The sequence below is a fragment of the Panthera tigris genome, chromosome A2 (assembly GCF_018350195.1).
Source record: "Panthera tigris isolate Pti1 chromosome A2, P.tigris_Pti1_mat1.1, whole genome shotgun sequence".
NCBI lineage: Eukaryota > Metazoa > Chordata > Mammalia > Carnivora > Felidae > Panthera > Panthera tigris.
The window spans coordinates 51098498-51123935 of record NC_056661.1 but is presented as its reverse complement, the minus strand read 5'-3'; the positions used below and the strand labels follow the sequence as shown (position 1 = coordinate 51123935).

General features: G+C 44.7%; 3 protein-coding genes across 4 annotated transcripts in view; 2 read left to right on the top strand and 1 right to left on the bottom strand.

Moving 5' to 3' along the window:
• IL17RE (interleukin 17 receptor E) overlaps positions 1-18476 on the bottom strand; it is a 46908-nt gene extending 28432 nt beyond the window's left edge. The window contains exons 1-3 of the mRNA XM_042979490.1: positions 18340-18476; positions 17440-17674; positions 16963-17047 (exon numbers count right to left, since the gene is read on the bottom strand). Coding sequence (XP_042835424.1) covers positions 16963-16985 — 23 coding nt within the window. The 5' untranslated portion in view covers positions 16986-17047; positions 17440-17674; positions 18340-18476. The remainder of the gene's footprint in view (positions 1-16962; positions 17048-17439; positions 17675-18339) is intronic.
• Positions 2808-14180, top strand: CIDEC (cell death inducing DFFA like effector c). The gene is made up of 6 exons (XM_015545234.2): positions 2808-2830; positions 4145-4222; positions 5121-5280; positions 10393-10551; positions 10657-10844; positions 13638-14180. Exons 2-6 carry the CDS (start codon positions 4170-4172, stop codon positions 13798-13800), a joined length of 723 nt encoding a protein of 240 aa, XP_015400720.1. The 5' UTR covers positions 2808-2830; positions 4145-4169; the 3' UTR covers positions 13801-14180.
• Positions 18477-18577: 101 nt separating the features above from the next.
• On the top strand, positions 18578-25414 carry RPUSD3 (RNA pseudouridine synthase D3). 2 transcript variants are annotated; one of them, XM_007075482.3, is made up of 9 exons: positions 18578-18702; positions 19026-19165; positions 20044-20088; positions 20230-20329; positions 21057-21164; positions 21246-21330; positions 21561-21684; positions 24034-24173; positions 24983-25414. In XM_007075482.3, exons 1-9 carry the CDS (start codon positions 18578-18580, stop codon positions 25172-25174), a joined length of 1059 nt encoding a protein of 352 aa, XP_007075544.1. In that variant the 3' UTR covers positions 25175-25414. The 2 variants fall into 2 exon arrangements, with proteins under 2 accessions (XP_007075544.1, XP_007075545.2); XM_007075483.3 differs by lacking the exon at positions 20044-20088 and having other exon boundaries at positions 18593-18702.
• Positions 25415-25438: the final 24 nt, after the last annotated feature.

Sequence of the window (25438 nt, the reverse complement as noted above, 5' to 3'; positions counted from 1 at the left end):
CGTGGAGACATGGGGCTCGATCCCACTACCCTGAGATCATGACCTGAGCGAAAAGCAAGAGTCACTCAACCTACTGTGCCACCCAGGAACACCTGAACTCTTTTTTTAAAAAGTCTTATGAATCACTTATAAAAGTAGCAACAAACAAACAAACAAACAGCTTTATGGAGATATAATTCACATACCACACAATTCACCCACTCTAGTGATCAAGTCAATAGTTTTTAGTACATTTTCAGTTTGTGCAACTATCATTAAAATAGACAGTGACTATGGTGCCTGGGTAGCTCAGTTGGTTAAGCATCTGACTTCGGCTCAGGTCATGACCTCACGGTTCATGAGTTCGAGCCCCACATCAGGCTCTGTGCTGACAGCTCAGAGCCTGGAGCCTGCTTCAGATTCTGTGTCTCCCTCTCTCTCTGCCCCTCCCCTGCTTGCTCTCTGTATCTCTCAAAAATAAATAAACATCAAGAAAATTTGTTAAATAGACGATAATTAGATTAATTGATTAGAACACTTTTATCTCTCCTGAAAGAAACTCCACTATTCCCCATTAGAATCATTCCCCATCCCCCTTCCTCCCCAGCTCTAAGCAGCCACTAATTTATTTTCTGTCTTTATAATTTTGTCTATTCTGGACATTTCATACAACAGGAATCATGCAAATATGTATGTGGTCTTTGTGACTGGCTTCTTTCACTTTGCATGTTTTCAAAGTTTATCCATGTAGTAGCATGTATCCTTTTTATTGACAAATAATATTACATTATGGATATGCCATATTTTGTTTTGTTTCAAGTTTTTATTTAAATTCTAGTTAGTTAACATATAGTGTAATATTGGTTTCAGGAGCAGAATCTAGTGATTCATCACTTAAACATAACACCAATGTTCATCATAACAAGGGCTCTCCTTTGTGCCCATCACCCATTTAGTCCATCCTCCACCCACCTCCCCTCCAGCAACCTTCAGTTTGTTTTCTATAGTTAAGAGTCTCTCATGGAGCACTTGGGTGGTTTGGTTGGTTAAGTGTCTGACTTTGGCTCAGGTCATGATCTCATGGTTCGTGAGTTCCAGTCCCCAGTCAGACTCTGCGCTGACAGCTTGGAGCCTGCTTTGGATTCTCTGTCTCCCTCTCTCTCTCTGCCCCTCCCCCACTCATACTCTGTCTCTCTCAAAAACAAATAAACATTAGGGGCGCCTCGGTGGCTCAGTGGATTGAGCATCAGACTCCAGCTCAGGTCATGATCTCACCTCACGGTTCGTGGGTTTTAGCCCCGCATCAGGCTCTGTGCTGACAGCTCAGAGCCTGCAGCCTGCTTCGGATTCTGTGTCTCCCTCCCTGTCTGCCCCTAACCCACTTGCATTCTGTCTCTGTCTCTCTCAAAAATAAATAAACATTAAAAAATTTTTTTTTAACAAATAAACATTAAAAAAAGAGTCTCTTATGGTTTGTCAGATATGCTACATTTTTACATTTTTTACATTTTATATTTTTATTGATAAAATCCATTCACCAATTCATGAACATTTGAGTTGTTTCTACCTTTTGGCTATTATAAACAATGCTATGAACACTTGTGTATAAGTTTTGGTGTGGACATACGTTTTCATTTCTCTTGAATACATATACATATGGAAAGAGGAGTTGTGTCTGTGGCAAGCAGCACAGAACAGAGAGGAGAGCAGGGGAAAGTGAATAACTTCTCTATATATATTTATATGGACCAATGTGGAAGACACAAAGACTTGTACTCATGTTAGTTGCCCTCCCAGCACGTGCATGATCTCTTCTGCTGCCCTTGGGTTCCGTGATGTTCCCTTCCCAGCCCTCAGTCGCTGACTCAGCTGCTCTCCCATAGTTGGTTATTTTTTATTTGGGGCTTTAGCCATGTATAGGGAGGGGAGGGTGTTCTTTCCAACCTCAGGTCCCAACTGTCTTCACATTATTAACGCCATGTGCCCTCCTCCAATAAAACTAGCTAGTTGGGTGTGGTTATTTTATATATATAAAATAAAGATTGAATGAGATACAGTGAATATATATAGGAGTAGGATTGCTGGGTCAAGGGTAAGACCTTATACTCTTAACCACTACACATTTCAGCTAGCTTTAGTCTCTACTATTATTATTATTTTTTGTTGTTTATTTATTTTTGAGAGAGAGAGTGCAAGCTGGGGAGGGGCAGAGAGAGATGGAGATAGAGGATCCAAAGCAGGTTCTGTGCTAACAGCAATGAGCCAGATACGGGGCTCGAACTCATGAGCCATGAGATCATGACCTCAGCCAAAGTGGGACACTCAATTGAGTGTCCACCCAGGCACCCCTCTACTATTATTCATTAATAATATTACAACACCAATACTCACTTCTACCTATTATGTGTCTCTGTTGCAAAGCCCTTTACTTTTATTATCACAAATCCTCACCTCAATCCACTAACACAGGAATGATTATCCCTGTTGTACAGGTGAGAGAAATGGGTTCACAGAAGTGAGATAATTGGTCTACACTCAGTGAACTCAAGTGGAGCTGGGAACACAACTCACATCTGCCTGTTTTCTGTGCCCTCTGTGACTGATATCACGTCCTGAGCCTGGCCCACAGCTTACAAAACATGCCTTTTCCCCTCCTTTCGGGCCTTTTCTGGAAGTTAGGCTGGCCCGAAATCCCAAGGGAAAGAACTGCACACTCACTCCCCTGCTCTTTTCCCCAGCTGGGACTGAAGACCAGGGGAGGGGCTTCCCTGGGACCTGGAAATAAAATGGAGGGAGGGCTGGGCTGGGCTAGGCAGTGTCTTAAGGAAGTAAGGAAGCTGTGAGGGGGGAGGTAAGTTTTTGGGGTCTTGATGGGGCAGCTCCTGGAGAGCAGGTGAAGTGAACTTGACAGAGTTTGGCTTTGGACGGGGAGTGAGGAGTGAGGCTGATGCAAACGGACTTGGGTAGTGCTAGTTGGGGGGTTCACAGATAGGGCTGGCCTAGAGAATCCCCAAGTTGTCAGAAGGAAAGACTGATTTTACCTGACTGGGGAGGGGGCTCTTTGTTCCATGACCACTCCTTAAGCCCCTTGCACTGTGTCAGGCCCTCTCTGAGCTGGGAATAGGGAGAACATCTCAGGGAGAGGCACCCAAGGATCAGTGGGGGTAAGGCAGAAACAGACAATGAGGCACACTTGACTAGGAAGTAGGAAGGGCAAGATGAAGAGGGGACTGTGTGAGATATCTAAAATGGCTTTCCAAAGAGTGGAATATAGGGAAATTGGGGTTTCAAGGTTGCATATGTTTAGCCCTGGGCCAGAGCAGTATGTTGCAGGTGGAGGGAGCTGTCTCCACAGACAGTTGGAGCTTGAAAGAGCTGAAGCAGAGAGGTTTAGGAGAGAAAGTGTCAGGTGAGCCCAGGGCTATCAGATAGCTGGATCTCTACTGTGCAGTCTGGTTGCCAGTAGCTATAAGCCACAGTGGCTATTTCAATTTAAATTAGTTAACATTAACTAAAGTTAAAAATCTAGCTCCTCATTTGTACTGGCCACATTTCCAGTGCTCAATAGCCACATGAAGCTCGCAGCTCTGGGACTGGGGAGAAAGGATATAGAACACATCTATCATCCATTGTCACAGAAAATCCCTCTGGCCAATGGAAAGCCTCAGGAGGGGTTCAAGGACACACGAAAGAGAGAGTGGGCTTAGACTGGGCTGCCTGGCCTGTGTGAGCCTGGCCTGTGAGGTCTCTGGACTGTAGGTGAGGAAACAATCCCCAGAAGACGGAGGTGGTGTGACTCACCTCCTGCCAGCATAGCATGAACTCTGCTCCCAGGGGCAGGAACTAACCAGATAGGGCCTCTTCAGACCCAACTGGGGATCCCTGATCAGTGTGACCAGAGCCAGGGTCGGAGAAACATGGAGTGAGTAGTCCTGGGGAGAAAGGAGGAGCTGCCGAGTGGGGCCGAGCCTGGGTCCAGAGGGGCTTTCCAGTTTGGTTCTAGTTGGCAAGCATGGGATTGGACAGGAGGGCTGGGAAAGCATGTGTGAGTTGAGAGGAGAGACCAGAGTGGAGGTTCACTGGATGGAGGTGAGGCTGCACTGTGTCGAATGATGAAAGAGACCTTCTGTTCCCACCCTAACTAGATTTTCTATTTCGTTCTCAGGCCCAACACTATCCAGGTGACAAGGATGGAATATGCCATGAAGTCCCTCAGCCTTCTCTACCCCAAGTCCTTCTCCAGGTGAGGAGAGCCAAGGGTAGAAACAAAGGGGAGCTACCTGTGAGCTATAAGGCAGACCTTCTCAAACTTCAGCAAGCTCCTAAGTCACCAGGGCATCTTGTTAAAATGTAGATATTGATTTAGGAGGTCTGGAGTAGGACCCAGATTTTGCAGTTTTGACAAGCCCTCAGGTGACTTTAAGGTTGGCATCCTCTCCCCACACTGCTACCACATATTGAGTAGAAAAAGGTAGACACTGTGCTTGGACCTTCATTCTTGATCTCATTTAAACCTCATCACAACTTTGGGAAGTGGGGATTATTACACCAAATTAATAGATGGGGACACTGAGGCACAGAACAGGTGCTCTTCATCACCTAACAAATGGGTAGTAGAACCAAGATTCAAACTTGGGTCTGACTCCAAAACCGAGGTTCCCCCTCTACTCTTCTGGTTCTACATCATGTATATCAGAATTCAAAACTATCTTACATTGACCTCAGCTTTGCCACTTCATTTCACTTTACGGGTGGGAAGAAAGAGGCCAAGAGAGGAAAGTTGGTATTGGGGAACGTGGGATGGGTCTCCTATCACCTTGCTACTCATCATGGTCAGTGTCAACCAACAGCATCAATGCCACTCCGAAACTTATTAGACATATAGAATCCCAGCTTCCACCCAGACCTCCTGAATCAGAATCAGGTCTCCTGAGGACTTAATATGATCACTGAAGTTTGAGATGCATTGATCTAACAGGACTTTTAGTGATACCGGTAAGTCTTAGAGCAAGCCTGGTGGGTGATAGAAGAAGAAGAATATGATGAGCTCAACCTACAGGGGTAGGGGAGTGAATTCCCTGAGAGGGGTGAGGGATGGGAGGCAGCAGGCTGCTCATTCTGATGCTCCAAATTGCCTGCAGGCATGTGGCAGTGAGCACCTGCACCTCAATGGTGACCCAGCAGCTACTGACCGAGTCCAGCCTGGAGGCCCCCAAGGCCCGGCCCTGTAGAGTAAGCACTGCTGACCGGAGTGTGCGGAAGGGTATCATGGCGCACAGTCTCAAGGACCTCCTCCACAAGGTGAGGGACAGGACTACCCTCAGCACAGCCCAACCACTGGGACTGTGGCTGAGAGCTGGCCCTGCTGGCTTCCTCTGTCCTCTGAGTCATGAGCTGGGACTTCAGCAGGGATGGAGTTCATAGGTTAGATGGTGAGATTTCCTTTCTGATGCCCACTCTAATGAGTTGGTAGTGCCTGCCTGGAGTGCTGTCCAATGGATTAATGATGTCTGTCTGGTGACAAGGGGAGGGCAGTATATTGCAGCAGAATACCTATAGGATTGCCATCCTATATCTACAACAGTAGATCAGAGGCATTTTCAGAGCATATTTTTCTTTTTTTTTTATTTTTTAATGTTTATTTACGTTTTGAGACAGAGTGCGTGCAAGCTGGCAAGGGGCAGAGAGGGAGGGAGAGAGAAATCCCAAGCAGACTCCACACTGTCAGTGCAGAGCCCAACATGGGGCCGAACTCACAAAGTGTGAGATCATGACCTGAGCTGAAACCAAGAGTTGGAGCCACCAGGCGCCCCTGAAGCATATTTTTCTTACTGGAAAGACCCTTAGGTTCTCTTTTCCATTGTACACATGCCTGGAAGTTGGGGAAATAGGTAAGATTTTAGAGATTCTCTTCCCCATTTCCTCCCTTCAGCCAGGGTAGTTCTTCCATCCATCTCCTACACTGGCTTTCCATGGCAGGCTTTGTTAACCGCTGTGGAAGACTCTTCAAACTATTGATCAGGTAAGCTTCTAGAGCAGGAAACAAAAGACACACAGCTCTCGTGGATGGTAGTAACAGCAGCCAAGAATGACACCCTTTCCCGTTTCCATGTTCCCTCTCTACTAGGCTGGGGGTAACTTCTCCCCAGCCTCTCCTATAGCCTCATCTAATCTTGCTCTTTATTAGTCTTGTGCCTCACTGCCTCATTAGCTTATGCACTCTAGGGGATGTCCCAGTTGCCTGGCACAGATTACACATTTGGATTAGGCTTCTGATTACTACAGTCTGTTTAACATATAGAAATCATAGCTTACCTAAGCCTCTATTCTGGAGTCCCTCCCCTGTTTCTGTGAATTAGGTCTGTTCTTCTTCATGGGAGCCAATCTCCCCTCTCTTGTGAGGCTAGTGGCTGTGACACACCAATTTTTTATGCCCTGAATCAAAAGGACTTTTTCACACTTGAGTCTAGACTTGGTAGTGTTTTTTCACCTGAGGGCTGGGGACCACTTCCTGTGCTAAAATGGACTTGTCACACATGGCTTCCCAGAATGCACGCCCTGTGACTGATTAGGTCATGAGTGAAGCTGAGGAGTTGTCATTTTAAGCAGTTGCTTCAGGAGATTCTTATAGCCACTGAGTTTGGGGACCCCAAGTCAGAATCCTAACTCCAAAGGATGCAAGGAGAAACAAGAGTGAGGGTCCATCTTTCCAAGATGGAACACAGGTCAGAAGTGAATCTTACTAATGGAGCAGGGAGGACATCAGCCTATCTGGACTGCTTTTCCAAGTTTGGCAATATAAAGAAAGGAGCAGAGAGTGAGGGAAAAAGGGTAAGGTGATATGGTTGGCAGTGACCAGAGTGTAAGTCCCTTATTGGCCATGGAAAAGAACAGAGGGATTTCATTTTAAAAGATAACAATAAGCCTTTGAAATATTTTTAATTTATTATTATTATTTTTTTAATGTTTATTTATTTTTGAGAGAGAGAGAGGGAGGAGGGGCAGAGAAAGAGGGGGATAGAGCATCCAAAGCAGGCTCAGCGCTGACAGCAGAGAGCCGGATGAGGGGTTCGAACTCATGAACCGTGAGGTCATGACTGGAGCCGAAATCAAGATTCAGACACTCAGCCGACTGAGCCACCCAAGTGCCCCTCAAAATTAATTTTAAAAAATCTTCCAAAGGGGCACCTGGGTGGCTCAATCAGTTGAGCGTCCAATCTTGATTTTGGCTCAGGTCAGGATCTCACAGAAGACTTAATGTTAAGATGGCAATACTTCCCAAATTGATCTGCAGATTCAGTGCAATCCCCATCAAATTCCAGCTACTCTTTTTACAGATATTGACAAGCTTATCCTAAAATTTACATAGAATTATTTCTATGAACCAGAACCAAAATAGCTAAAACAATCTTGGAAAAAGACAAACTTGGAAGACTCACACTTCCTGATTCCAAAACTTACTACAAAGCTACAGTAATCAACTCTGTGGTATTGACATAAGGAAAGACACTCTATTAGTTTTCTAGGGCGTCCATAGCAAAGTACCACAGACTGATACTTAACAGAAATTTATTTTCTCTCAAATCTGGAGGCTGGAAGTCTGAGATCAAGGTGCTATCAGGGTTGGTTTATTCTAAGGCCTCTGTTCTTGACTTATAGATGGCTGTCTTCATGTTTACATGGTCTTTCTCTGAGTATGTCTCTGTATCCTAAACTCCCCTTCTTATAAGAATACCAGTAATATTGGGTTAGGGCCCATCTTAATGACATCATTTTAATTATTTCTTTAAAGACTCTATCTACAAAGACAGCCAGATTCTGAGGTACTGCGACTTAGGATTTCAATATGTGAATTTGGGAGCTCATAATACATACAAATCAATAGAATGGAATTGAAACTCCAGAAATAAGCCCATGTATCAATGGACAATTGATTTTTGACAGAAGAAAGAATAGTCTTTTCAATAAATAGTGCTAGGACAATGGAATATCCACATGAAAAATAATGAAGTTGCATCCCTACCTCATGCCATGAACAAAATTAAGTCAAAATGTATCAAAGAGTTAAAACTATAAAACTCTTAGAAGTAAACAGGTGTTAAGTCTTCATGACTGGTTTCTTAGATAAGGCATCAAAGCACAAGCAATCAGAGGAAAAAATCAATCTTCATCAACATTAAACACTTCCGTGTATCAATATGTGTTATTAACAAAATTAAAAGACAACCTACAGAATGGGAGAAAATATTTGCAAATCTCATATATGATAAGGATCTAATATCAAGAATACATAAAGAACTTCTATAACTCAGCAATAAAAAGATAACCCAATTAAAAATTGGCCAAAAAAACAGGGTGCCTGGGTGGCTCAGTTGGTAAAGCATCCAACTTAGGCTCAGGTCATGATCTTGCGGTTTGTGAGTTCAAGCCCCACGTCGGGCTCTGTGCTGATGGCTCAGAGCCTGGAACCTGTTTCGAATTCTGTGTCTCCCCCTCTTTCTGCCCCTTCCATGTTCATGCTCTGTCTCTCAACAATAAGTAAACGTTAAAAAATTTTAATAAAAAAATTGGCCAAAAAAATGGAATAGACTTTTCTCTAAGAAAATATATAAATGGGGTGCCTGGGTGGCTCAGTCAGTTAAGCGTCTGACTCTTGATTTCAGCTCAGGTCATGATCTCATAGTTCGTGAGTTAGAGCCTCATGTCAGGCTCTGTACTGATAGCACAGAGCCTTTTTGGGATCCTCTCTCTCTACCTCTCCTCTCTCTCTCTCTCTCTCTCAAATATAAACATTAAAAAATTAAAGATAATATATAAACGGCTAATAACATATGAAAAGATGTCCAACATCATTAGTCATTAGGGAAATTCAAATCAAATCTGCTTCATACCCACTAGAATGGCTAAAGTAATGGACAGACACTCCCTCTCTCTCTGCCCCTCCCCTGCTCATATTCTCTCTCTCTCTCAAAAATAAATAAACATTAAATAAATAAATAAATAAATAAATAAATAAAGGACAGACAATAACAAGTACCAATGAAGATGTGAAGAAACTGGAATCTTCACACATTGCTAGTCGGAATATAAACTGATATAGCTGCTTTGGAAAATAGTTTTGCAGCCCCTCAAAAAGTTAAACATACAGTTAATTGTGTGACTCAGCATTTCCAGTCCTAGGTATATACCCAGGAAAACTGAAAACATATGTTCACTCGCAAACCCGTACATGAATACTCATAACAGCAGTATTCATAATACTCAAAAAATGGAAACAACCCAAATGTCTATGTTAACTGATGAATGGATTAAAAATGAGATATACCTATATAGTAGAATATAATTTGGCCAGAAAAAGAAATGAATCATGTTGCAACATAGATGAACCTTGAAAACATACTAAGGAAAAGAAGCTAGTCTAAAAAGACCACATATTATATATGATTCTATTTATATGAAATGTCCAGAATAGGCAAATCCATAGAGACAGACAGTAGAGGTTGTCATGGGCTGGGGGATGGGGAATGACTGCTAATGGGTACTGGGTTTCTTTTGGGGTGATGAAAATGTTCTGAAATCAGATAGTAGTGATGGTTGTACAACTTGGTGAATATTCTAAAACACAATGAATTGTATACTTTTTAAGTTTACTCATTTATTATTTTGAGAGAGAGAGCATGAGCGGGGGAGAGGCAGAGAGAGAGGGAGAGAGAGAGAATCCCAAGCAGGCTCCACACCATCAGCACAGAGCCTGATGTGGGGCTTGAAACCACAAACCACAAGATCAGGACCCCAGCTGAAACCAAGATTCTGAGGCTTAGCCAGCTGAGCCACCCAGGCACCCCATTAATTGTATACTTTAAAAGGGTGAATTTGGGGGCACCTGTGTGGCTCAGTCAGTTAAGTGTCTGACTTAGGCTCAGGTCATGATCTCGCAGTTCATGGGTTCAAGCCCCACATTGGACTCTGTGCTGACAGCTCAGAGCCTGGAGACTGCTTTGGATTCTGTGTTTCCCTCTCTGTCTGCCCCTCCCCTGCTCGCCCTTTGTTTCTCTCTCTCTCTCTTAAAAATAAATATTAAAAAAATTTTTAAAGGTGAAATTTATGATACGTGAATTATATTCATGTATATTATATTATATTCTCAATAAAAAATTACATATGTGATTCCCATTATATTTTTTTGGACAGCACTGTTCCAGAACATAACCATGAAGCCAGGTACCAAGAAGGACCATAATACAGAATCTTTGGATTGTGATCCCACAGCAAGAGCCTGGATTCCAGGCCTTTTCCCCATAGATCCTTATCCACTTGCTCTTTCCCTGGCAGCTGAGATGATGTAATATGGATTTTCCTCATGCTCTGTGGCTGTATGGGGATGGCAGAAACATCACTGATCTTATTCTCCAGGTCCGGGACACCCTGATGCTGGCAGACAAGCCCTTCTTCCTGGTGCTGGAGGAAGATGGTACAATTGTTGAGACAGAAGAGTATTTCCAAGCCCTGGGGGATGACACAGTGTTCATGGTCCTCCAGAAGGGGCAGAAATGGCAGCCCCCATCAGAGAAGGTGAGGTTCCCACCTGTGTGGTAGGGAGAACATTGGGAGTCTGGGAGAAGTCCTTTTTTGGGGTGTGGGGGGTAGGTTGCCAACCACAGGCTTCTCTTGATACAGAGTACTAGGTACCAACTCTCCCTCTCCCGTAAGCCTGGCAAGAAGATTGATGTGGCCCGTGTAACCTTTGACCTATACAAGATGAACCCACAGGACTTCATTGGTTGCCTGAATGTGAAAGCCACTCTGTATGGGACCTACTCCCTTTCCTATGACCTGCACTGCTACCGGGCCAAGCGCATCATGAAGTGAGTGAATTGGGATTAGCTGGGGATAGGGTGGGTATTCAGCAATGAGAGAGCCCCTCTCTGTTCACATGGACCTCAGGTTTCTAGGGCCTTGGACTAGTGTTGATGCTGACAAAGCATGGCAGCATTTTCTAGAACTTTATGGCTGAACTGGTGCTTTAGCAGATGCCAAAGGGGTACACATATCTCCTCCAGGTGGAACTGGGATACATTATTTTTCTAATTACCTTCCACCATAACAACTTATTTTTTCACCTAAAATAGTTAAGTTTTCCTAAGTAGTCTTCTAATTGGTTTTTAAAAAGTGAACACATGTCAAAGATTTTATTGAACCCTTTAATTAAGGGGAGAACCAGCAAGAAGTTACAATCAGTTCAAAGGAGAATTCAATATACACAGCTCCATCAAGACAGATAAATTCACAGATACAAAACTGGATTTTTCCATGGGGGTGGGAGGAATGAAATAACTGTTCTTCCATAGATGGAATTAACTTGCAAGTCTGTGGACAATACTAATTTGTATTGATGAATGAACTTCTTTCAAACTTTCTACTTTACTGTGGAAGTCTAATCAAGTAACATGGGAAGCATGAGAATATGTTAAATCATAAGACAAATACTGTTAGGGTACAAGTACTGTTAGGGTGATGTTTCCCAATTTCAGCTGCTCCACTGGTGTTCTAATGAATTCCTACCCCATCAGGCAGATGCAGCCACTGATGCAGAGGCATCCAACGATGCCAAAGCCACAAAGCTAGGGACTAGCAGAGCATGGCTTCTTGCGAGTTTCTTCTGACAGATTCTAGTCCTCCCCAATTGCTTCATTTAGCATCTACTGAGCACACACTGTGTGCCTGGCCCTATGTGGTAAGCTTAAGACCCAGAGATAAACAAGATGTCAGAACAAGCTCCATTGTTGCCCCCAGTACCTTGATGAATGCCGGCACATAGCAGTAATTCGAATGAATGATAACGCATATGATCCTTGTTCTTAGAGGCCTTCTGAGAAATCCTGCTCAGGGTCCCCAGAGCTCTGTCAGAACACACGTAGCTAGAGCACACTAGACCTTTTGGCTTTCTGAGTTAATTCTGTGCATATCCAGTCTGAAGATGAGGGACCTGAAGCCTTGCCAGAGATGACATTCAGTGACAGGCTTGAGCCTAGTTCTGTGGCTAGAAATCCCATATTCCTCCTACACCATATCATGCCCCATCTTGATCTGGGCTTGCTGCCGGTAGTTTGCAGATTTCAAAACCTAGAATAGAAGCTTCAGCCTTTAAATTCAGTGCATTTAGGGGAAGTAAGACTCTCAGACCTGAACCCAAAAAAACAAAACAAGCTGAAGTAGGTGTGGTGACTTAATGGTGTCAGCTTTTTATTATTTTTTAATAATAGTTTTATATTTATTTTTTTAATAATAGTTTTATTTTTGTTGTTCTGTTTTAAAATATATGTAACATGAAATTTACCATTGTAACTGGTTTAAAGTGTACAATTCAGTGGCATTAAGTACATTCACAATGTTGTGCAACGGTTACCACTATCAATTTCCAGAACTTTTTCATCATCCCAAACTGAAACTCTGTCCCCGTTAAACACCAACTTTCCACTCCCCCTTCCCCCAGCCCCTGGTAACCTGTGTTCTACTTTCTTTTTCTTTTGTGTGTGTGTGTGTAGGGGGGGGGGTCCTACTTTCTATCTTGTTAAGTTGCCTAGTCTAGAGATCTTACACAGTACTTGCTCTTTTGTGACTGGTTTCTTTCACTGAGCATAATGTTTTCAGGGTCCATCCATGTGGTAGTCTGTGTCAGAATTTCCCTCCTATTTATGGCTGGACAGCTGGTTTTAAGCCTTAGTACTCTAATTTGAGAAATGGGTATACTTCTCAGGTATAGCCTTTAACATTTTAAAGAATTTTTATGTGTAGATGTTTATAGAGTTCTGATTATCTTTGTCTCCCTACACCTTAACCATAAGTTCATTTATTGAATGAAGGTTAACAGTTTGTAAGTTTTAATACCAGCCAGAAAGTCTTTATTTTCCTTTTGTTTTCCCCTCCCTGATCTCCCCTAGGACTAAACACCCCTAGTGACTCTTCCTCGTCTATCTCTTTTAAATAGATTTGGACAAGAACCTGGTTGAAGTAGTCAAGCATTCCACCAGCTACTCTTGACCCCACATTTACCCTACTCATCTACCTATTAGGCTCCACATTAAGTGACTTAGGTTATTTCAACCTCAGAACGCTGTGAGGGATCAAAATAGTATGATCTTATTTTATGGTTGGGGAAGCAGAAGCTCAGAACTATAACAGTTTGCCAACCTTCACACAGCTGATAAGACTGGATTAGAACTCTGGCCTATTTGACTCAAGTTCTGTTCTCATTACACTGCAATACCAAGCATGAAGATCTTCATGTTCAGCGCTCTGAACATTAGCTAGACTACACATGACTTGGAAAGGTCTCAGAGTCTAGAACAGAGGTCATGAAGGACAGAGCCATGGGATGGAGATTAATCTGGCTGGCCTAAAGCAGTATTACAAAAATTAAAGGTCTTATTAAATGAGGGTGAATTTTCCATGAGAAAATAGGGAGGTGACGGACATCTCAGATAAGGCATGATTGCAGGCAATGTCTGTAGACCCTTTCCCATTTGCTAAGGGAAGGCAGCATCTGTTCCTGTTGACACATCACTCTACAATTTATGAAATTATGGAGGCAGCATTTAGAGGCTGTAGGGAGGGGTTTTCTTTGTGTTTTGACTCTAGTGCCTTTTTCTTCCACCCAGGGAAGCTCTTCGTTGGGCCCTCTTCAGCATGCAGGCCACAGGCCATGTGCTGCTTGGCACATCGTGTTATATGCAGCAGTTCCTGGATGCCACAGAGGGAGGGCAGCCCCCTGATGCCAAGGCCCCATCGCTCATCCCATCCTGTCTGAAGATGCTGCAGTGAAGGCCCAAGTCCTTGGAGGCATTCCCCAGAGAAGGACTAGACGGGGGGCCCCCATGCTCAGCTAGTAGCACCTACAAACCCAGTTAGGCAGCTTCTTATCTTGCCACACCTTCCTCACCTCCCAGGACCTCGAATGAAGAAGGCTTCCCAAGGGAAAAGGTCAGAAATCTGGGATAGGCCGGGAAAGGAGAACTGCGCGTTCTTAGCCTGGCCCAGCTACTTCCTGTCCAGGGTAGTTTAGCTGACCAAGACGGGTCACCAGCAGGCTAGCATGAAGTCTGCCCCTCAGCTACCTGTTTTCACATGCTCTACTTTCATCGCGCTCCCCACCTCCTGGTCCCTCAGCCCTGATACTCCTGAGTGAACTGTCAAGTCCACTAGTGTGTGTTACTAGAGAGTTTGCATTAAATTATTTATGCTAATACATCTTTGCCTGTGTTCTTTGGGGGTGAGGGTGGGGTTCTGCCTGGAAGGTTGGAAAGGTCTAAGGGAGGAGAGGAATCTACTGTCAAACCATTCTTCAAAATGTGGGGTTATAAGTACAGGACTTTTTCTGCCCAAAAAAAAAAAAAAAAAAAAAAAATTGCAATTGATTCTGGAACTAATGTCTGCTTCATCAGAGACTTGAGCAGACCACATAACCAAAACAGTAAAGGACAATTTCCAGAATAAAATTGCCTATCAGAAGGGCTTTGAGTGGCAGGGCGGGACTAAGGCACTCTTCTAATTTCTCAGTATTACATTTTATTACATCCTTTTAAGTGTTTAGGTGGGAACATACTAATCAGGCTGTACCAGAACCCTCCATCAACACTCTCCGTAGCTTGCCAGATAGTTTACCTTTCATGTTCAGCACTGTCAACTTCAGGATTTCAAAATAAGCTGTTCTGTAGCCACAAAAAATATTAGTTTCTCATCAGTGTGAGCTGGCATTTTTCCACAATAGGGCAACTCAAACAAGATAAGCATGAAAGGCAAAGTTTGCAGGTGATTATGCTTTAGTCTATGACTCTCACATTAAAAAATGTGTCACTTATGACCCTGAATATAAAGCCTAGATGGGTTTATTAAGTACAAAGGCCTGTGTTGCCAAAGCTAGAGTCTGGAGAGTTATTGCTGGCTGCTGATCCAAACCTGCAGCCATGTGTGGGAGGGGTGCAGAGCTAACAGGAAAATAGTTTCTATTCTGGGCTTTCCTGCTCTTGCATTTATGGGTAGAGGCCTGGCTCAGTGCTGTCCTGGCTCTGCAGGGTAGGCCTTTCCATGTGGAGGCACCATGTTCATACAAGCACATGCAGAGGCTACGACCAACTTGCCCCTCTTCTTTTCTTCTTTTTTTAACATTAATGTACTTATGTATTTAATTAAAAACATTTTTCCTAATGTTTATTTTTGAGAGAGACAGAGTAAGAGTGGGGAAGGGACAGAGAGAGAGGGAGACACAGAATCTGAAGCAGGCTCCACGCTCTGAGCTGTCAGCACAGAGCCCAATGCGGGGTTCGAACTCACAAACCGTGAGATCAATACCTGAGCCGAAGTCGGACACTTAACTGACTGAGCCACCCAGGCACGCCTATTTAATTTTTAAGTAAACGCTTTTAAGTAAAAGCCCCAGTCTGGGGCTTGAACTCACAACCCTGATATCAAGAGTTGCATGCTCTACTGATTGAGCCAGCCAAGTGTCCTTTTTTTTTTTTTAATTGCTGTTTTAAAATTTTTTTTTAAGTAAGCTACCTGCCCCTCTGGTGAAGTTAGTCATCAGCCGAGTTGGGCTAAGGGTGGCAGAAGTTTGGAATGTGTCCAATCTTTCCTCCTCCTAAGACTCAGAGTTTCACAAGTAAGTTTTGAGTGACTGACCACAGTCTCTTGGCATTGAGCCCTCTCAGCTCAGGGAATATTAGGTTCTTCCTTTTCCTCCAGGAACCTGGAGACTAATGGAGTTATACCAGCTGTGGGCAGTGAACAGGAGAGGGCAGTCTTTGATGAGGCTAGTGTATACGAAAGAAAAATTCCAGAGAGCACGGGACCTCAGAGAGCCTGAGGCCAGTCCAAGTGGGGAAACGGCCTCTCCCATGGCCAAGTGCCCTCAGTGGAGGAGAGGTCTGTTGCAGTTAAGGCACACCGTGTACCAGCCCCTGGGCCTTAGTCTTTCCACTTTTGCTCAAGCTGGTACTTATTATGAAAGCACAGGAGGCCTTTCAGAAGAGGGTTTTTAAAATGCTGTGGGGCCTTATGACAAAGCACAGTACTGTCTGAGCCCAAAACAAGATAAAAACCACTTGCATTCTTGCCAAATGTCTTGTCAGTTCTGTCTCTATTCGGGTACATCTATTCAAAAAGTGATTATTTAAATCTTTGAATTAAAAATAAAAAAATAAGTTTCTTGAGGTATAATTTACGTAAAATGAATTTTCCCCTTTTAAGGTATAGACAATTAAGTTTGGGTTTGTTTGTTTTTTAGTTTTGGCAAATTCATACTGTTATGTAACCACCATTTCTAGCATGCCAAAAAGTTCCCTTATGCTCTACTTCCCAACCTCTACTCACCCCACCCTTGACTCTTTTTTGCCAATATAGCTTGCCTCCCTTTCTAAAATGTCATGTAAGTAGAATCATATAGCCTTTAAAAAAATTCATTTCTACTGTTTTCTTTTTTTAAAATTTTTTTTACATGTATTTATTTATTTTTGAGAGACAGAGAGAGACAGAGCACAAGCGGTGGATGGGCAGAGAGAGAAGAGACACAGAATCTGAAGCAGGCTCCAGGCTCTGAGCTGTCAGCACAGAGCCCGACGCGGGGCTCGAACTCACAACCGCAAGATCGTGACCTGAGCAGAAATCAGACGCTCACCCAACTGAGCCACCCAGGCGCCCTGTGTTTTCTTTTTCTTTTTTTTTTTTTAAGTAGCCTTCATGTCCACCCTGGAGCCCAGCATGGGGCTCGAACTCACAACCCTGAGATCGAGACCTGAGCTGAGATCAACGGACAGATGCTTAACTGACTGAGACACCTAGGTGCTCCCCCATCTACCTAGTTTTACTTAAAATCATTTGTGGGGGGGCACCTGGCTGGCATTTAAAACATTTTACGAATCATATAGTCTTTCATATCTGGCTTAGATTTTTAAACCAGCAAAACATATCAAGATTAAAAAAACTTACACGATTCCAAAGGGTAAAATCATTATTCATCTTCTCACCCCTGATTCCTTCTCCAGAAGCAAACACCATCTCGTTTTTGTGTGTCCTTTCAGAAATGTAAAGGCATAAAATGTAATACATATATATGAATCACACACACATATGCATATTCTAGTCACACTTGTCCTCCCTTTTTTTTTGCTTTAATATATTTTGGAAACTGATTCACATAAGCAGATACAGACATACACATTCCTTAATCAATGGCTGCATAGTATGGATATGCTACAACTGACTTAGCCACTCCTCTGTTGATGTTCAGTCTTTTCCTGAACAATGAATTGAAAGTTACAGTTTTTTTAGTAAATAAACAATACACAAGCTGCATGTAAGTTTTGTATAGGTATAATTATAGGATAAAACCCATGTTCTTTGTTTTTCATTTAACATCTCATTTCTCCTGTTGGTCCCTGCCTCTGCCTCCCTTCTTCCCAGTACCTGTTCCTCCTGGTGCATTTCTAGTTCTTCACAACCCTTCTGTCACCACACATGCTGGAACTTGCTCTCTGATTTCACTCAGCTCCTCTCCTTTTACTCTCTCAGCATCTGCACAGGGTTTAGCAAGGTGGGCTGTGGTGTGCTGTGTGTGCTGTGATCTGTGTCCACTGGGTGAACTTCTTGTTGTCAGGGCTTGCCTTGTTGATCCCTGATTCCAGCTCAGAGATGCCAGGGCCTGGTATAGAGTTAGCATTAAAAAAATGTTGAATTGGTGATATATTAGATTTATGTCCCCTACAGAGCTAATCATAGGACAATTTATGTCTTCAGTTTTGAGATTTGTTTTGATTTTGTTTTGATAAATAATGCTGTAATGAATCTCATTCTCCCTCAGGCCCTTTTCTTCTTTTGGATTGATTATGCACCAGGCTGTTCTTCCAAGCAGGCTTACTGGACCAAAGGGGACTTTTTTTTCCCCCTCAATTTGCCTTACAAAATTGGGCACAGTGGTGTTTTGTTTTAAGATTTTAATTTAGGGGTGACTGTGTGGCTCAGTCGGTTAAGCATTGGACTTGGGCTCAGGTCATGATCTCTCAGTACACGAGTTTGGGCCCCGCATCGGGCTCTGGGCTGACAGCCTGGAGCCAGCTTCAGATGCTGTGTCTCTCTCTCTCTGTGTGTCCCTCCTCCGCTTGCGCTCTTCTGTCTCAAAAAAAAAAAAAAAAAAAAAAAAAAAGAAGAAAAAAAAATCATTAAAAGAAAGATTTTAATTTTAATTAATCTCCACACCCAAAGTGGGGATCAAAAATCCTATCCTCTACCTACTGGGCCAGCCAGGCGCCCCACAGGTGGTTTTTTGAAGTCAGAAGCTCCTATGAATTGGGATGGTAATCAGAGTACCTTAATCTTTCGTTCCTGTTTTGTCCTAAGACAAGTCCTGTAATCGCGAGTAAATTCCTTAGCTGCTCTGTGCCTCAGTTTCCTCAAAAGCATAGACTGGGAGTAAAACATTTTCCGCCTGCAGGAAGGTAAAGCTCCGCCTTCTCACGCCTCTGAGCCAGCCGGCTCGCTAGTCGTATTGACAGGCAATCTGACCAATCAGTACGCTGTGGGAGAGCGGGTCGGCCCTTCTCCACACATGCGCACTGTCCTTGCTCGGGAGATGGGTGGCTGCAGTGTTTTGGGCCGGATCTGGGGTGTATGGCGGCGGCGGCCAGGGGTCCGCGCAGTGCCCAAGGCCCCAGGCTTTGGCACCGAAGCCGGGTGATTACCCCTTCACCCGCCCTTTCGTGTGGGTGGGACGGTGGGGCCGGGGTAAAGTGTGTGTGGTATCTGGACTTAGGTAGGCATGGGTTCTAATCCCGCCACTATTGTGTGACCGACCCTAAACTACTCACTTGGTTTCTCTGAGTTTCAGTTTCCTCCTCTGTAAAATGGGGCCAGATGTGCCTGAATTTGCGGGAAGCTCACCCCAGGCATTTTGAGGCATTTGTAGGAGGTGGCAGTATATAAGGTGTGGGGAGATAAGAATGGATACCTCTCAGGAAACGAGTGATCCCTCCTACTGCGTACTCTACCTTTTTCAGACATCGGCTGCGACCCCGAGGCTCCAGCAAACGGTCGAGGCCCCTGGGGGGCCAGCCATTCCCGGGGCTGCTGCAGCTAGAGAACCTCAGTCGGGAGGAGCTGGTTGATGTGCTGAGGGCTGCAGTAGTGGACCAGAAAGGTGAGGGGTGGGAGGGGCAGCTGCACACAGACTCTGGAGGGGAGCCTGCTGCTGAGAGCCTTCTAGGGGCTGACAGGGCTCCCTGCTAAAGTCTTTGGGGGTCATATCCTCGTGTTGCCTCCCACTAGTGGTATGACCTGGAACAGGCCTCATAATCTGTCTGAGCCTCAGCATCTTGGGGATGGGGGTGAGAGGGTGCAAATAACTAGAGAGCCTTCAACATAGTAGGCACTTGGTAATAGGAATTGCCATAAAAAATTGTTTACCGATGGACAAAACACAGGCTTTGGAGTCAGATCGAGGCTCTGTAATCAGCTTACTGTGTGGCTGTAGGAAAATAATTTCTCTGAGCCTCAGTCTCCATTCAGTGATTTGTTAATTCTCTCAACTGTTTATTGAGTAGAGGCTTTGTTCCAGGTACTGTTCTAGGCACAGGTATACAGTGCTGAACAAGATAAATATGGTTCCTGCTCCCAGGGAGCTAATATTTTAGTGGCAGAAATGGATTCATCAGGAAATAAGTGAACAAAGTACTTACTAGTGATCAGTGCTATGAATAAAACAGGGTATTATGACCATGTGGCAGACATTAGATTGGGGATTCAGGCCTCTCTGTGGTGGCAACATTTGAGCCGAGATGATATGAAAGAGTCAGACATGTGAAAATCTGGGACTGAGGAAACAGCAAGTATAAAAGCCTAAGGTAGCAACTAGCTTAGCATATGTGAAGGACAGAAAGAAATTCAGTTTAGGGTGTAGTTGATAACTCAGGTCTGAGAGTTGTAGTGGGGTCACAAGATAAGATGAATTGAGAAAGTACTTTATAAACTCTAACTGCTGCTTTTGTGTTGCTCATGCTCATGTAATATATGTTTTAGGACCTCTAGTGACATTGAATAAGCCACCGGGTCTACCAGTGACAGGTACGGGCAGGGGATGGGGATGTAGTGAAAGAGGGTTTGAAGGTTCTGAGGGAGGGGATACTGAAGAGAACGGGTCAGTGGGATAAAGCCAAAGGCCTCTGAGAGCAACTTGTACTTTTCCTTCCTTTTTTGTCCCCCCAGGAAAACCAGGAGAGTTGACATTGTTCTCAGTGCTGCCAGAGCTGAGCCAGTCCCTGGGGCTTGGGGATCAGGAGCTCCAGGTTGTGCAAGCATCTGGGAAGTAAGTGATGGTGGGGGCGGTGATAGGAATGTAGGAGGACAGGTATCCATCTTGGGTGAGGGAACACTTGCTTGGGAGTAGGTCTAGACATTTTCCACAGGTTGGTTTGGGAGCACAGAGGAAGGATGTAAGGAAAAGGAGGGAGTGAACAGATCTGGGTTCAAATCCGTACGCACAAACTGTGATCACAGGCAAAGCATGAAAACTCACTGAGCCTCAGTTCCCTTAATAATAAAATAGAGCTAATCATACCTATGCTCAGCGTGCAGTCACTTCTCCAATACCATAATCATGGCAGGCATTGCTCGTTGACCCATGATATTCTTTCCTCTAAAACTGCTAACAACTAGAGCCAGTACTTGGATGAAATATTTCTGAAATTCCACAAACTCGTAGGCTTGTGGGGAATTTAGTTATTTATGAGCTATTATACACAGAATTCCTACTGTAATGCCTGGCACATTGTAGACATTCAGCAGTGGGGGTAATTGTTATGACATTTGGCTCTGAGCTCCTTGGGGACCAGGGCAAAATGAGCACATTAAATTATGTAGTCTTAGTATCAAACATGAGAAAGTCTTCCTTGTTTCTCAGGAGGAGGTCTTGAGTTATAGTTCTGGTGTGACTGCTTTGCCTTAAGCAGGCCAGTGTGCCTTCCCAAGCATGCTCCCTTTTTTGGGGGTGAGCCCAAGGGACTTCAGTTTTGTGATTTATCCTCTTTCTCCAGAGAGACCTCTGGGCTTGTACTCCTCTCCAGTTGTCCTCAGACAGCCAGCCGCCTCCAAAAGTTCTTCATCCACTCACGGAGAGCCCAGAGGCCCACAGCGACCTACTGGTGAGTGGTGCTAGGAGGCTCCCATGGCAGTAGGGAGGTCCTGGCAAGCCACTCTGTGACCTCTTCCTGCCTCTTTCTTAGTGCTGTCACTGATGGGATCCCAGCTACTTCTGAGGGGAAGATCCAAGCAGCTTTGAAACTGGAACACGTTGATGGCGTTGATCTTGTGAGTCATGGTCTGGCAGGGAGTAGAAGGGGACTCTCCAAATATATTATCCCTACAGAGGAATCAAGAGTAGAGACTTGGGGGGGCGGGGGGGCTGGCTCTCCTGTCCCCTAAAACAGGCAAGTAACCACTACTTATACTATGGCCCTGTCTATTAGCAGCAGTGAGGGTCTGGGCTTAGGTGCCAGGTGTGTGTGAAGCTTGTTCATTCTTGGGGGCTGACACCACAGGTAATTCCAGTGAAGTCCCCATCCCGAAAAGACTTCCAAGAAGGTGTCAAGAGGACCCTCAGCCACTTCCGTGTGGTGGCCATGGGCTCTGGCTGTGCCTTGGTCCAACTGCAGCCACTGACAGGTGGGTCTGGAGCCCCAGCCAGCCTTCGTACCTCTATTTGGCTGGAGGAGGCAAAGGGGATTGAAAGAAGGTGGTGGTGTTAATGGAAGCCTGGGGAGCATTTGAGGGACCCCAGGGGTAGGTAATCAGGCCCATCTGGAGGAGGTAGCACTTCTGTCAGTCTGGTGGTCATTCCTTTGTAGCTCATCTTATTATTTTTTTCATACTGATCTCAGGATCTTTTCTTTGTCTTTGGTGTTCTGTGGTTTCACGATGCCAAATCTGATAGGTATGTGGGTTTAGTTTTATTTATCTTGCTTGGGATTCACCTGAATCTGAACATTAATATATTTCATCCATCCTGGAATGTTCTCTCTTCCAGTGTTGCACCTCTTGCATTTTCTCTATTCTCTTCCTTTTGTATGCCTAAGAGATGTGTCTGACCTTCTCATTCTCCTTGCTTGGTCTCTTTTCTTTCATATTTTTCATTTCTTAATCCTTGCTGCATTCTGGGTAATTTCTTTAGCTCTGTCTTCCAGGTGAATAGTTTTCTCTTCAATTGGATCTAATCTGCCAGTTCAGCCTATCCATTGGCTGTATTTTTCACTTCTAGAAGTTCTATTTGGTTGTTTTACAAATAAAAATGGCCTTTAAAAATATATAGCATCTTTTTTTTCTCAATTGTTATTTTTTTGTCTTTAGCCATGTTAAACACACTTGTATGTTTTATTTCTATATTTTCATTGTCTAAGATTCTGGAGGGTCTGATCCTGTGATGTTTCATGCTGACTCTAATACTTGGTGAATTGTTTTCTCATTGCTCTGTGATTTAGGATTGTGAATTCAAGTTCAGCTAGGCCTTTATCTTTGGAAGTCTTTTGTTGCCTCACTGTAGATAAGCCCCTCGGGAGAGGTTCTGCCTTTGCTTCAGTCAAATGCCCCAGGGCTGTCACTAGTTCAGGATCTCTCTAAATATTGTCTCCGTTGGAAGTTCACAGATCACTCAAGTAGTGTTAATTTGAGCCCCACACCTGTGTGAGAGCAGGCTCATGGTTGCGAATTCTCAGGGGAAACTTTCTCATTCCCCACTTATCTACCGTTGACTGGCTTTTGCTCCTAGTCCACCCCATCACTGGAGATGTAGCCCCTTTAGTATTTCATTTGGGTACTAAGGCCTCACCCCTGGCCCCTGGGTAGCTACTTAACCCCAAGGGCCCTGGATACTCAAGATTGGCAGCATCCCTAGAATAGGTGAAACGTTGGCTCTGTGTGCTCTGGATTTGTTTTCCCCTGGTTTTGGTCTTGGGATCTTACTTTCCTATATGCCCAGATGCATATTTAAAAGGATGATTGTTCTATTTTTCTGGTGTTTCTAGGTGGTTTATAGCAAGAGGGTTTTTAAACTTTTTTTTAAGTTTATTTGGTTTGAGAGAGAGTGTGTGAGAGGGGCAGAGAGAGAATCCCAAGCAGGCTCTGCACTGTATATATGGGGCTTGAACCCATGAACTGTGAGATCATGACCTGAGCCGAAATCAAGAGTTGGATGCCTAACTAACTGAACCACCCAGGCACCCAGCAAAAGGGTTTTTAGATTATCCAGTCCACCATATTGCCAGACATGGAAGCAGAGTATAGCTCCTGGGTTTGAATCCTAGCTTATGGTGGTAGGCAAGTCACTTCTCTTTGAGCTTCAGTTTTCCTGTGTGTAAGATGGGAATGATGATAGGATCTACTTTATAGGGCTGTCATGAGGATTAAATAAGTTTACATAAGTAAAGCATTTTGTACCATGCGTAGCACACAGCCCCCCAATTCTGTATTTGTCAAGGTACTTTTGGTTGTCACTTTCCCAAAAACTTGTTCAAATTGGTGTCAGCCAAAAACAGGGAATGTATTGGTTCATACAACTTAAGTTTAGATGTTCCTGGATCAAGAGGCTCAGAGGACGTCCTCTGGAAGCTGTTTCTCCATTTCTTCTTGCCTCGGGCATGTCGGCTTCTTTCTCCCACAGGCTATCCTGTGGTGAAGGTAGAGATGGCCAGGGCTCCAGCAGCTCCTGACCTGCACCCCACCAGTTTAGCACCCTCACAGGAAAGAGCATTCCTTGTTTCCAGTAGCTTCAGCAGTAAATTCAGGGTTGTATCTCTTCACAAGCGAATCCCACAGGCCAGGTGGATTGATAGGACTGTCCTGACCTGGTCTTTCACCCTGCTCTGGAGGTAGGAGCAGTAGCATTAACATCACTGAAACCACATGATCTGGGAATGGGAGCGGAGTGGTGGTGTTTTCCCAGAGGAAAGGGGGAGTGATGAACCTGGGTGGGGCAGATAGAGCAGCTGCCCACCCTGTCATCTCTCTCCTGTCCCCCAGTGTTCCCCAGTCAGCTCCAGGTACACATGGTACTACAGCTCTGCCCTGTGCTCGGGGATCACACATACTCTGCCCGCGTGGGCACTGTCCTGGGTCAGCGCTTTCTACTGCCAGCAGAGAGCACCAAGCCCCAAAGACAGGTACCCAAGCCTACCTACCTGCCATTTCGGGGGGTGGGCAGCACCTTCAGACATTAGCTATGAAATTTGGGACTGAGGTAGCCCTCTTGGCTTCCAAGGCTATTTGTAGCCCTATCTTGCTGTGTGGCCCTGAGCAAGTAACATCCCCTCTCTTGGGCCTCATTCTGCCACCCATCTGTTCAATAAGGAAATTTAACTTATTGAAGGGCCAGTTTCTCAAGGCCCTTCTAAGTCAGCTGTCCTTTGGGTCTCTTTGGTATAAGGGGTAAAAGTAGTGGTGTATGTGTGCGTGTGTTAGGGTAACTATCTGCTTTAACAGAGTAACCCCAAAGTGCCAGAGTCTTAGCACAGTAATTTCCCTCCACATTAAATATAATTAATGGGGGTGGGGTGGGTGAGCTTTACTCCAAGCAGTCACTCAGGACCCAGGCCATTGCTATGCAGCCAGATGAAGGGAGACAGGACAGTGCGGGTTCACGTGGGAGGTGTTCGTGGGCCAAGTCTGGAAGTGGCATATGCTTGCACTCCTGTTCCATTGGCTAAAACTATCATATGGCCTCACCAAACTGCAAGAGGGACTCAGAAATGTTTACCTGTGTGCACAGGTGGAAACTGATTTAATGAACCCTACCCAGTCTCTGCCATAGCGTGATTGTGTGTGTGTGTGTGTGTGTGTGTGGAGGAAGTGAATAACAAATTATGGACATGGAGCGGGGGAGGGAGGGAGGAAATATTTGCCTTACTCACATTTTGGTTAGAGCTGTTGGAACTCAACCTGGCTGTACGCTGACATTCCTCTCCCACCCCAGGTCCTGGATGAAGCCCTCCTCAGACGCCTCTGCCTGACCCCCTCCCAGGCTGCCCAACTGCCCTTGCATCTCCACCTGCATTGTCTCCATCTTCCAGGCATGAGGCCCGGGGAGGCCCCCATGAAGCTTCTGGCACCCTTGCCCTCTTATTTCTCCAGGACCCTACAGTGCTTGGGGCTCCACCAACAATAATGCTCCTTCTGTTCCTTTTGTTTCTGCTGGAAAGCAGTGGGGATGGGGTGGGAGATGAACCTACAATGAGGCCTGAGGAGAATGTCAGTACTCAACATGCAGTAAGGCCTTGCTTTAAGATCCTGGGCGCTGCATTCGGACACACCTAAGATCAAAGCCTGCCTAGGCCACCTGCTGTATGGTGTTAGGCAAATGACTTCATCTCTTTGGACGTGCATTAATAAAAGTACCTACCTCATAGTATGGTTTTGAAGATTTGCTAAG

Coding starts and splice junctions, on each gene's coding strand:
- CIDEC (XM_015545234.2), top strand. CDS start 4,170: ATGGAATATGCCATGAAGTCCCTCAGCCTTCTCTACCCCAAGTCCTTC. Junction 10,552..10,656: donor GGCAGCCCCCATCAGAGAAG/GTGAGGTTCCCA, acceptor CTCTTGATACAG/AGTACTAGGTACCAACTCTC. Junction 10,845..13,637: donor CGGGCCAAGCGCATCATGAA/GTGAGTGAATTG, acceptor TCTTCCACCCAG/GGAAGCTCTTCGTTGGGCCC.
- RPUSD3 (XM_007075482.3), top strand. CDS start 18,578: ATGCGCACTGTCCTTGCTCGGGAGATGGGTGGCTGCAGTGTTTTGGGC. Junction 20,089..20,229: donor ACCGGGTCTACCAGTGACAG/GTACGGGCAGGG, acceptor TTGTCCCCCCAG/GAAAACCAGGAGAGTTGACA. Junction 24,174..24,982: donor GCACCAAGCCCCAAAGACAG/GTACCCAAGCCT, acceptor CTCCCACCCCAG/GTCCTGGATGAAGCCCTCCT.